Below are 13,012 nucleotides of genomic sequence, written 5' to 3' on the forward strand. Positions count from 1 at the left end.
AGGGTGATATCTTTCTATGGAACTTTTCACCTCTCCTAGAAACGTTTCCTCTTTTTTCATCTATTATTTTCCATAACCATCTTTAACTTTTTATTTTTAGAAAAAATTAGCTCTTTCACAGTGATTCTGCCAACATTTCAGTTCGCATTGTACATGACAGTCTGTTCATAACCCAAAATACTGTTGGAGACATAAAATAATGACCTTCACGTGAATTGTTTGTTTGTTAGTTGCTGAAGCGTTTTGAACCCGCTTTGTATACAAATCTTTGTTCTTCCAATGAAGCAAATATGTTATAGATACGAAGGATGATAAAACACACAAATTAAAGGAATTATGTAAGTTTATTCATAAAATACAAAGTATCATATATAAATATCAAGTTTTCATAAATATTTCTTTAAAATACTGATTCTTCCTAAATAACATGCAATAAGCAAGGTACGTAGGTGTAATACAACATGAGTTCATTTGTATGATATTAAAAATATATCCTTTATTTTATTTTCAAGCATACAGCTTAATAGTTATTTCATTCAATTGTTTTAATGAAGATGTTTTTTTAAAGCAAAAGATTTTGGAACCCTAATTTCTTTCTTGAGTTTTCATGAATTTCAAACATAATTGTTTTCATTATTTAAAAATTTTGCTAATGGTTGGGTGGTAATAATGCTAAGAGACATGCAAAAAGACATTTTCCTAATTTTGTTCCTAACTATTATTGACCACCAAGTACTTTAATTTATACTTCCGTATCATAAGTAGGAATATTGATATTTGTTGTTGAAAATTCAGTAATTATTTTTATTTATCCAATGTGAAAAACGTTTATATTTATAATATCACAGTATGATAAACACATTATCTTTCAGGAAAAGTACTGGGCATGGTAAATATAATTATACATATTGAGTTTCATAATCAAGTACCATCAAGGCATCTTTTATTAGCGATAAACTCTTTTTATTCTCATGGCAACATTAAAAATTATGGGATAATATAAATTTAAATGAATACTTAATAATAGATAATAATATCAGATCTAATTTTTGCCTTCCGGGGCCAGGAATGCTTCAATAAGATATCCCCTAATTCGCTCTCTTGTTCGTAGACTTCACTAAATTGCCAAATGGACGATGTTTGGAATGCTACATATTTACATGAAGATTGCAAATAAAATGAGCATTTGGATAAGTTATATTGTAAAAACGATGTGATCTTTGGATAAATTATCATCACAAATGAAATTAAAAACTATGTATAAAGATATATGGTAAGTAAATATTACATAATATCATTATCTAAAGAAGCTGCCTTAGTACTGAGGGCTGCATTCATCTTTCGGACGTTCGGTGATTTTTGTTAACTTTTCAAGGCTGTGGATGGAAAGTGAGTTCTGTTTGAGACTGCACAAACAGTTGGTTAAGTTGGGAAGCAAGACCGACGTTGTAAACTCTGATAACCTTCGCAATAGAGTTTTCTGGGTCTTTCTGCACCATAGCTACTCCGGAAACTCTTATGAGATGGACTTCCGAGTCTACGGAGCCACCTCCAGTAGTTGCGAGCTTCATATGGCAAGTAACATCTACTTGAATATGCTTTACGACAGATTTCTTTGTTTTTCCAGGGACGGTGATGAATTCGGTCTTCAGTTCAATCTGAGGCATGTCGGCACGGAAAACTTGGGCATCTCCCAAATGTTCCTATGGGAAAAAAAGTCAATTAAAACATAAGAAAACCAATATGTATTACATGTTTAATTTAAATCTTAATCATATGCATAAATTTTAAAAACCTTCTCCACATTGCGGCTTTATTCTAAATAATCTCTTCTACATGCAAAGAAAAGGGGTTCCGATTCTGATTCAGTAGAAAAATATAGTATTTAGATACTGTGGAAAAATTGCCAGTGTATTTACCCCATTAGCCGTAACCTCAAATTTCATCCCTGCATGGAGAGCTCTGGGTTCAAAGCCAACTCCATCAGCATGAGAATCGGACCAGAAATAATTCTCCGGAGCGTTGAGAGTGTCGGGCTGGAAGGACAGTCTCTTGCCATATCCCATACCGACGGACTGCAACAGCAAGGAGCGACCTTGGAACAGATGGCGACGCCATCCGACCGGACGCACTCGGTAGTGGAAACCGGCTATGATGCGAGGATCCACATAGGTTCCTGAAACAGGGAACAACAATTAGTATTGCAAAGATATGTTTTTGAATTTTCAGTATATTTTTGTTTTTTGACTGATGGAATAACAGCCAAGTCATGGAGACACAATTTTTAGCGCTCTGTTTCATATTTAGACAATTTGTGATTCTTTATGACCCATTTCAGCTCTTAGTAAAAAGAGTATTCAGATGCTAATAGTGATTTTTTAGATTATGTTGGATGTCATAAATACTATTTGTTGCCAAGAAGGAACAAGAAGGAATAACACCCGGAAAAATACTATCAGGACATTACTGACTTGTCAGTGGAATAATGAAATTAAACAATATTATATCTGTGAAATGAGATTCCACCATTAATTATTTGATTATATGCAACATTAAACCCAACCCTAATTAGTAAAATAATTAGGATCATCGTGATCAGTAGCCTGGAGGGAAAGAGAGGGAGAGGAAGATCCCCCACACGATGGACCGATCAAATGAAGGCAGCAGCAGGCACCTCAGTGGTTGGAGCGCTACGTGCAGCGCAGTCAAGGGATAACTGGAGAAGAGTCATTGCTTCTGCAAGGGTCACAACCCTCAGCAATGAGGATTAAGATGGAGAAGAAGAATTAGGATCATATACTAATCACAAGTAACCACAAACACAATACCGATCTGTACAATATTTTTTGGTGTCTCGCGCTCTACCAAAAGTAAGCAAATACCGTAGAATGCTTATAAGCGTCTCCTGCTCTCTACTAACAGTATGTAAATAATGCTTTTAAGCGATCCCCGCAAATGATGTGTTAACAATGTTTAATTTTTATAAATGATTAGGCTTACCAACAACAGGGTGTTCATAATTCTCCAGTCCGAATATTGTGTACTTGGTAGGGATATCAGAAATCGCCTCTCCAGACACGTTGATTCTTCTCAAACAAGACTGTACGCCGGGTTTTAGTTCGAAGCCCTTCTTATGTGACTTGACTCCAATGGAAACGTTCAGGACTTTCATAACTGCGGCTTCCTTCTTTCCCCTACATTTCTTCACCACGGCAATTCCTGTGACCGGAACTACATTAGTTTCTCCACTCTTCTCATACCACTCCACTTTGCATAGAGTGTATATTTTAACTTTCTTCTCGATTGAACCATCCTTGTTGATAACTTGCTCCTGTTCTACTTGCTCCTTCTAGAATGAATAATATACTCAATCAATATATGTATAAAGCTACCTATAACATTGAGTTGTTTTCAACCCATTATTTGTACCATAAATATGTAATTATTTTGCAAAACATATAAATATTGTATATACTGAATGTTTCAAGATGAGTTCAGTAAAACAATATGACTACATAATTTACATATATTATGCAAGGATCCATGAAATATTTCAATTGTTTTAATTGCATTACTAGATTGGGTCAAATTAAATAGTTTTGATCAAGATGTATTAAATGTCTCAACATTTCAGTTTTTTTTTTAATATTAATTATATTCTCTTAGCGAATATGACTTGTAAAGCATTTTTTAAACTATGTCTTGATGAAGAATTCAATATTAAGTTGTTCTACTGACCCTTATCAGTACTCAATGGTGCACCGAGCACTGCATTAAAACAGTATTAATTTGATTGTTAATTTTGAAAAGGCAAGGCGATCATGCACTTAGTACCAGTCCAGGGTTGTACTAAATAAATATTCGAGCGAAATATATTTATTTTGCCTCCTCCCCTAGGAATCGAACACGGGACCCCCAGCATGGTAGCCAAACGCGCTGACCGCTACACGATATGTTGAATTTAACCAAAGTTATTTTAGGGTTGGTTATTTTAGCGTTTCAAATATTGATTATAGCAGAGGTTCCCAATCTTTTTCAGCCCGCGGCGCACTTACAAGTTTAGTATTTTGTCACGGTTTGTAAGCTATTTGAAAAATACAATGTGACTATATATGTATATTATAGTCGAAAGAAATAGGTAGGTACCTACAATAATAGTAGTTGGGTAGAAAGATGCTAGCTCTCAACAAAGAAAATGTTGCTTTGTAGGTACCCGAGAATATTTGTGGTTTCGGATAATGATAGAGGATCGACTCACAACGCCCCTCTTTACTTTCTACGGCGCACCAGGGCGCCGCGGCGCACACTTTGGGAACCCCTGGATTATAGTATGAATTATTCACAGCATTATTAAAAATATTATTATCATAATATATGATACAAACATTATGAGAAGCTGATATTTAGGATTGGAATTGCAGTTAAAACAAATCAATTCTTTGACTAATGTCGTCTTTGTAATACTTCATTCGGCTTAATATATTTTCTATCATCCATCATCAAGCTATATCATTTGTATGATCATGCTAGTCCGCATAAAATAAATTAAGAAAAAATGTATGTACCTGCAGTTGGACAACTTCCAATGTTCCCTGCGCCTCGTGGTTAGTATCAAAGACAGTAAATTTGTCTCCGAGAGAGACCGCCTCAATCTCAAATCCGAAGCCTTCGGGTCTGGAGTCACTCCAGAAGTAGTTTTCATTGTCATTTAGTGTTGAATCCACTGGCTCAAAGGTGAAGCGACGGGCGTATCCTCGTCCGATACTCATCAACGTAAGGGCCTTGTCCTTGAACAGGCTCCTTGGCTTCTTTGAGCTTGTCGGGCCACTCAATCCCTGAAAACATTCCCATTCAGTTAATTTCATCCGATATAAATTATTATCTTTTATTGTGAGGAGTTTGAATAAAATTGCAGCATGAATAATAGAACTGGGAAGATATGATTACAGTGCTACAATAGAAGGTGGTGAAGTTCTCGATTCTACATAATGACTAGAGACTACTAAAATAAAACATATGACACAATTGTCATAATAAAATTACAGTACATGAAAAATAAAATAAAATAATTTTATGTAACTTAAAATAATATGATTGTTTTGTTGAAACACTGACAAACTGACTGATACAATACGGCACAATATCAAATTTATAGTAACAAATAAATTTAACGAAATATTATTGTAGATGAATAAAGATATATTGACCCTTTCATACCAAATTATTGTAAATGCCAGTTAGGCAAAAATCATTTTGTTTAGGTAAATTTGCACACTAAACACTTTATAGCGATGTAAGGATCACTTTATAACATATCAAAGGATTTGTTTTTTTTTCACTATGATATAAGCCCGTTTCATCCATAATAAAGGGTTGATGGTCTCAAGAGTCAGTGAGTGCTTATACATATCTGTATCTTTAACAAGTATCAATAATTAAATAATTTTTGTACTGGAAAAAATAAATAATATTTATATTTTTAAATCATATGTGCATAGTTAACATCATTTTAAATTAGATTCATGGAAATGTTAATTTCATACTTCATTATTATTATAACCGCAAATATATAAAAAATACTCCCGTGTAAAAGCATACTTGTATGACAGTTAGAAAGGCAAGCAACGATACAAGTAATGACTTTAAAACACTATGCCAAGCATATTAAAATGGTATTTAGTAGCAGTTTTATAAATTTAAACAGTCAATTCTTTTAAAATTTCAAAAATGGATATGAATTTAATAAATACATATATTTAAAAAAAATATATTTAGATCACAACCATGTTTCTCCATAGTGAAATATTTATCAGTGTTTCATACCAAACAATCTTATCAATTAAGAAATTATTTTTAAATTGCCTTGTTAGGTTATCCACGGCGGGTATCGAACCCACCAATTCAAATCTAGGATGAAACGTTACTCTATAATTTAAAAAAAAAAACATACAATGGACTATACAGGACAAAAAATAAGATAAATACATAATATGAAGTTATATTATATGAATGAACAATGCAACATGAATGTGATTTATGAAAATGGCTGAATCAAGATGAAAATGTTTTCAAGCTCTCTTGAGAAATGGTTGTTTGAGTCAAGTAACTTGTAACTATAATATAAATAAGGGAATAAATACAATTGCATAAAAATAAAATAAAAAAACAACTCACGGTGTCCTTTATATGGACCAAGGCCTCCAGCCCTATTTACGCTTTTACTGGAATTCAAAACAAATACATTTTATGGGCGAGGTTGATCCACGCCAAATTTGTCATCTACCAAAAAGTATTCATTTTTAGGTACGTGAAATATTTAACCCTTTTTATCGCCAAGTACCAAAATCCAAACAATTTGGGATCTAAGGTAACGTTTTTGTACGGAAACTAGCAAAATAATTCTTTTGATTGTTTCAAAGAACCGAAACAGAATTATCTTAAAGATTTGTGAACACTCCTAGTAAAAATCCTTTATTTTCGTTGATGCACTATAAACCAGCGGTGTAAAACATTGATTCCTTATGTCTTGGAAAAGATAAGCCTGTATTTAGAGCCAGGCAGTAGCTTAATAGCGCATACGGCATTACATCACATTTGACAAAGTGCCATCTTGATTTTTAAGTATGTGAAAGCCGGGTGATCAGTCCTGCACTTCATGTACAAGTCCAGAATGATATTAAATATCCATTAGAGTAAAAATCCCTAATCTTTATTTTGACCCTCCTAGGATTTGAACTCGGAACCTCCAGCATGGAAGCGCTACATCAACTATGTAACTACTACACTACAAAAGTTTTGACTGAGGACTAAATTCTCCTTCATCATTACACCACTGGTTACAGCTGCAAAATTCTTACAAACACTAACTGAAATATCACAATAAACGATCAATTTAACATCAATTTGATGCAGTGTCCTATGCACCATTGGCTATAGATGAGGGTAAATCAAATTCTAAATTCAGTTATCGTGTTTGGTTACAAAATATTTTTCTACATTTATTTAGACTGGAATCTCACACAGCGTCCATACACAATGAACAAACTTATAACGGAAATATTCAAACCTCATAATTTAAAAAAGCCATTTTATAATATCCTAACTTAAATTCGGATGTGTGTTTCTCGCAGCAATTTATATCCATTTTATGAGGTTCCTCATGCAATCACTGGGTAAGTTTGTGTTGTATATAAATGCATGTTATATAGATTGATGATGACCTCTCCGAGAATGGTTTAAGCAAACATAACAGTATGTCAGGAATGCATGCGATTTAAAGCCATGTACATAACATGTTTGAATTAATCTCATATGACAAACATGTACCAGAGGATGTATTGTTTATTTCGAAAATAAATAATGATCATTCAGTATGACAACAACGTAAAGAAGTTCTTAATCTATGATTTTATTATACTTATTAACACTCTTTCTCTTTAGAAATTCAGTATGTAGTACATAATAGAAATTAGCTCAGATATTTATATTTTATTAAGTTATTTCACAAAAAAATATATTAAATACCAACCAAAGTTTAAAAACTTTGATTAAGCTTCATAAATTGTATTCCTTGTTAAATGGTAATATTCATGAGATAATTTCCCATTTTTTATATATTTAAATTGTTGTTGTACAAATAAGATTTAATGGCAGAATTATTGTATTTTGGTAATCTATTCCATCAAGCAATCTAGAACTGCCGATCAGTATTCAGAGATTTATTTACTGCAAACAGAATCACTCGGGAATGCCTTTTCTTCTGACTCTTATTTGCACACATTGCGCTCACTCCTTTCAAGAACGTCATAAATCAAAAAACTTGATTTTTCAAGAGAACGTTTTTAAAGTTTAAAAATATAATACAATGTATTAAAAATAAATATCAAGCCACTTATTGAACTTTTTACTGTGCAACAGATCTTTTTAGGTAAAACCTGAAGGTTTTGTCTCCATTTGATAAATATTTACTATATTTAAAAAAATAATTAAACAATACCTTTTCCTCAAAATGCAAAAACAACACTTTCTGCCCTGTAGCGGGTAAATATTAAGCTAAAAATATTCCTCTTTTGCTGGGATATAGTACATTTTCTAAGCATTCCGAAAGCATGCACAACTGAAAATTGACTATTTTTGATTTTTGACGTTCTTCAAAGGAGTGAGCGAATGGTGCAAAAGGCATCGCATCAGACCGACGCAATGCGCGATTATCATATGAAAGCAAGGTGATCAATCCTGCACTTCAGGTACTGGTCTAGAGCAATATGAGTGAAAATCTCTCATTTTTTAAATCTCTAGGAATTGAACATGAGACATTGAGTACGGTAGCAATATAGGCTAACCACTACATTACTACCGCTACTTGTAAATGGGGCCCCAATTTCACATTTAATATTTTACGCAAGAGTGTTGATAAGTTGAAATAATGTCATCAAACTTAATCATACTTACCTAATAGCCCTAAAATAATTATTTCAACAATTATTCTATGGGAACCTGGAAATGTCTGATGAGGATGGTATCAGATATTTCTAGGATTGGCTTATAGTGTAATAATTTAACTAAAAAAAGCATTTGTATAATTTGCTTACAACACTTAAAAGCTACATAGAAAAATCTTGCAATATTTATCATACAATAAACATTCAAGCGTATATTTTCGACATATGCAGGAATTGAAAAACAAAGTTAATACTTGTTTGAATAAATGACTTTGACCCTTACAGTGACAACGGAATGTGAATGAATAACTAGGAATTGGAAAGCGAGAGAGTTAATAGGATATAACATAAAAATACAAATATATCGCTTTAATACATATAATGTATTAAATTATATATATATCGCTCACTCCTTTCAAGAACGTCATAAATCAAAAATTGTTAATTTTTCAGTTAGGCATGTTTTCGGAATGCCCAAAAAATGTACTATATCCCAGCAAAAGAGGCATATTTTTAACTTAATATTTACTTGCTACAGGGCAGAGAGTGTTGTTTTTGCATTTTGAAGAAAAGGTATTATTTAATTATTTTTTTTAAATAAAATAAATATTTTTCAAAAAGAGAAAAAACCTTCTGGTTTTACCTAAAAAGATCTGTTGCACAGTAAAAAGTTCAATAAGTGGGTTGATATTTATTTTTAATACATTGTATTATATTTTTAAACTTTAAAAACGTTCTCCTGAAAAATCAAATTTTTTGATTTATGACGTTCTTGAAAGGAGTGAGCGATATAATAAATTATACATATAAATTATTCATTCAGTCATACAAAATTTAACATCCATTTGGATGAAGACTGGACTTAAAACAGTAAAACAGTAAAAACATCATATCTTTTTCATGTATCCGTTTTTTTAAACATCCATCAGGGTAATTGATTGATTTGACATTAACTTTATGGAATAATATGACAATTTAAATATAAAAAAAATAATATTTAAATATAAAAACACTTGTATGAGACCACTTTTGAGTTTATTTGTGTAAAACATGACTAGAACAAGAACAAAAGAATTTCTCACAAACAGTTGATCTTTAGTATCCTTTTAAAGGATAAACCCGCAAAGTCTCTACTTTTAAAGACTTGTCTGCAGGTAGGATAGTAAGAATAGGAAAGGTAGATGTGAAAAATACATAACAAACACACAAAACCAACTGAAAATAAATCTTTCTTGGATTTATTTTGCAACTGACGGGAATTGACCCAGCTACTCCACGGTGCCTGTCTCTAGTTCTCGAAACTAGTTGTGTTTACATTAACTAACTCAAAAGTGATCTTATAAAGTATTTTAGTTTTATCCAACAGGGTACTGATGAGACAAACTTTAATTTAATTGATAGAGTGTAAAATTCTCAAAAAAGGATAGCAAATCTTTCTAGTTTGCAGCGTTGAATTATTGATTGAAGAATGTGTATTGCATTTCCAACTGTGACAATAAGGGTTAAGTTGAATAGATATGTTACATAGCTTGAACCTTAATAAAAATGATAAATATTGTAAAATTTATACCTTGCCTTACAATTAAAGATGGGTGGGATGAAAAACTGGCATCAAATCGGTAAAATCTAAGAATATTGATTCAGAAATGATATTCATCTTACCTCTAGGGGTCGAACCCTATAACGGAATCCGGTGTGGACGCGGGGGTCTATGTAGACCCCGATTACGGGGAGCTGGTGTGGCGCCAAGGCAGGCACAACATAGACGGCTGGGATGTCTCCGAGAGTACCAGCATCTAAGACTAAAGGTCCACGACTGATCTTCCTCTTGGAATGCCCGGCCTTCTCAAGCTGGCCCTGGAATTATAAATAGTTAAAAACACCATCAAATATTAAGTGTACATGACAAACAAAAAATGATATGATGATATATATATATATATATATATATATATATATATATATATATATATATATATATATATATATATATATATATATATATATATATATATATATATATTTATATATATATTTAAGAGAAATATTTGTGTCTTTATTATTAATATCTGTGAGCCGCTCATGATTAGAAATAGGTATCAAATTGTGGTAGAGTGGGTTCAAACAGAGAAACTCTGACATAAGTCGCTCACTCCTTTCAAGAACGTCTACTATATCCCAGCAAAAGCGGCATATTTTTAACTTAATATTTACCCGCTACAGGGCGGAAAGTGTTGTTTTTGGATTTTGAAGAAAAGGTAATGTTTAATTTTTTTTTTTAATATACTACTTATTTCTCAAATGGAAAAAAAACCTTCAGGTTTTACCTAAAAAGATATGTTGCACAGTAAAAAGTTCAATAAGTGGCTTGATATTTATTTTTAATATATTGTATTATATTTTTAAACTTTAAAAACGTTCTCCTGAAAAATCAAGTTTTTTGATTTATGACGTTCTTGAAAGGAGTGAGCGAAGTGTCCGCGACACTAACCACGGTACCACAACCGGAAACATGATATGTTTTCTGAAAAACGTAGAAAATTAAGGGAAAAAATGTTAGGTAGGTACTTTTTAAACTGAAAAAACCTGAAATGTTTTTCAAAAAAATAAGTACAGTTTTAAATGGTATAAGTAAAATTGCGTACCTCGAAATAATATTCACCGATATACGAAACAAGTTTTTTAAGCAAAAAGTTTATCAAATATGGAAACTGATGCACCATCAACATTTTTGTTAAAAAATAATATAAAATTGAAAATGAAAATAATACTGCTGGAAAATCACCTATTAAATGTTAATATTAAATTAACACTTTCACGGTACTTTTATCTTACGTAAAGAAAAAATCAAATTTGTATCCCATCACAAGCACCAAAAGACGGAAATGAAATGGTGACGCTTTAAAATTACAGCTAGCGATTTAGTATCAAATTGATAAGTCAATATAAGTAGTATATTATTGAAGTTCCTATTTTTATTCCGTCCTTGTCCAAGATTGCCAAAAATTACTGTGTCGTAATTATACACAACATAATGTCTAGTTAAATATATATATAATGCTGAATAAAGTAACGACTTCTTTAAAATATCGCTCACTCCTTTCAAGAACGTCATAAATAAATCGTCAATTTTCAGTTGTGCATATTTCCGGAATGCCCAGAATATGTACTATATTCCAGCAAAAGAGGCATATTTTAAACTTTATTTTAAACTAAATATTTACCCGCTACAGGGCAGAAAGTGTTGTTTTTGCATTTTGAAGAAAAGGTATTGTTTAATTATTTTTTTGAATATACGTAAATGGAGAAAAAACCTTCAGGTTTTACCAAAAGATCTGTTGCACAATAAAAAGTTCAATACGTGGCTTGATATTTATTTTTAATACATTGTATTATATTTTTAAAATTTAAAAACGTTCTCCTGAAAAATTAAGTTTTTTTTATTTATGACGTTCTTGAAAGAAGTGAGCGATATGTAAGTGGTTTAAGGGGTCACAACGCAACACAGAATTCAATCACCGACCGACTGCTGTAGAGGTAGGGAGGATTTTTTTAAAGAATGTAAATTGGATTTTTTTTTATAAATTAAATCCTTACCTTTAAAAACTCTTTTCTTTTCAAAACCATGTGATTATTTCAAAGTAAAACTTATTTTTTCAATGCAAAAAATAAATTACGTAAAATGTTACCTGGATTTAGAGAAAATTAAGTTGTGACTTAACGAATACCAAAATAAAAATAGTATCTACTGTATTAACTGCTTAAATGTATAGTATTGTCCGCCTACTTGGTGTAATAGTTAGCGTGTTTAGCTACCATGCTGGAGGTCCCGGGCTCGATTCCAAGGGATGGTGAAAATAAATATTAGTGATTTACATTCTAATATTTCAAAAAAAATTAACACGTGTAATAAACCACCAGTTTTATTTTATTTTTAAATAATAGTAAAAAAAATTAAATTCATGTATCTCCTGATACGCACGGGCCTTGTGCGAGGATAGCTCTGAATGCATTAGGGTAAATGGTTCTTTTTCATCTTGGTTTGGCATCATCCGTTTTTGCATGCTAACCGAACTGCCGGACGGTAAAATTCCGTGTAGTGCACAAGCGCCCTTAGGGTGTTAAGCGGGGATGTGTAATGTCACCGTGGCTGTTTGATATATACTTAATATTGCATGAAATAATTGAAAGGTTTAAATATTGGCATTGAAATAATCGATTTGCTGCCTTTTGTATGCTGACGATGCTGTGTCATGCCGATAGTAGAGAAGATATTGGTGTCAAGGTGTATAATGTGTGCAAGTAAAGTGATTTATTGATGAATGTTGACAAATCCAAAATCATTGTTGTCGAAAGAAATTAATGTAGATCTGGATGTAAAATGAAATAGGGAAGTTTTGGAACAGGTACAATGATTAAAATGTACGCATATGCAAATTTTAATGTACATACGAGTACATATATGCAAGATACGCATTTGATAAATGAACACGAATAACAAATGACAATCTACATCCAAGATTGTAAATCTTTTTATTTTCCCCGACAATTGGACCTAATATGAAAATCAA

At 32.0% G+C, this 13,012-nt stretch overlaps 1 protein-coding gene across 1 annotated transcript in view; it reads right to left on the reverse strand.

Moving 5' to 3' along the window:
* Nucleotides 1-325: 325 nt before the first annotated feature.
* Nucleotides 326-13,012, reverse strand: part of LOC148301926 (uncharacterized) — a 32,450-nt gene continuing 19,763 nt past the window's right edge. Inside the window, exons 4-8 of the mRNA XM_088272488.1 lie at nt 10,104-10,298; nt 4,566-4,835; nt 3,001-3,349; nt 1,920-2,176; nt 326-1,703 (exon numbers count right to left, since the gene is read on the reverse strand). Coding sequence (XP_088128614.1) covers nt 1,371-1,703; nt 1,920-2,176; nt 3,001-3,349; nt 4,566-4,835; nt 10,104-10,298 — 1,404 coding nt within the window. The 3' untranslated portion in view covers nt 326-1,370. The remainder of the gene's footprint in view (nt 1,704-1,919; nt 2,177-3,000; nt 3,350-4,565; nt 4,836-10,103; nt 10,299-13,012) is intronic.

The sequence above is a fragment of the Brachycentrus maculatus genome, unplaced genomic scaffold (genome assembly GCF_059751285.1).
Source record: "Brachycentrus maculatus isolate JH-2025_06_01 unplaced genomic scaffold, ASM5975128v1 h1tg000499l, whole genome shotgun sequence".
In the NCBI taxonomy this organism is placed as follows: Eukaryota; Metazoa; Arthropoda; class Insecta; order Trichoptera; family Brachycentridae; genus Brachycentrus; species Brachycentrus maculatus.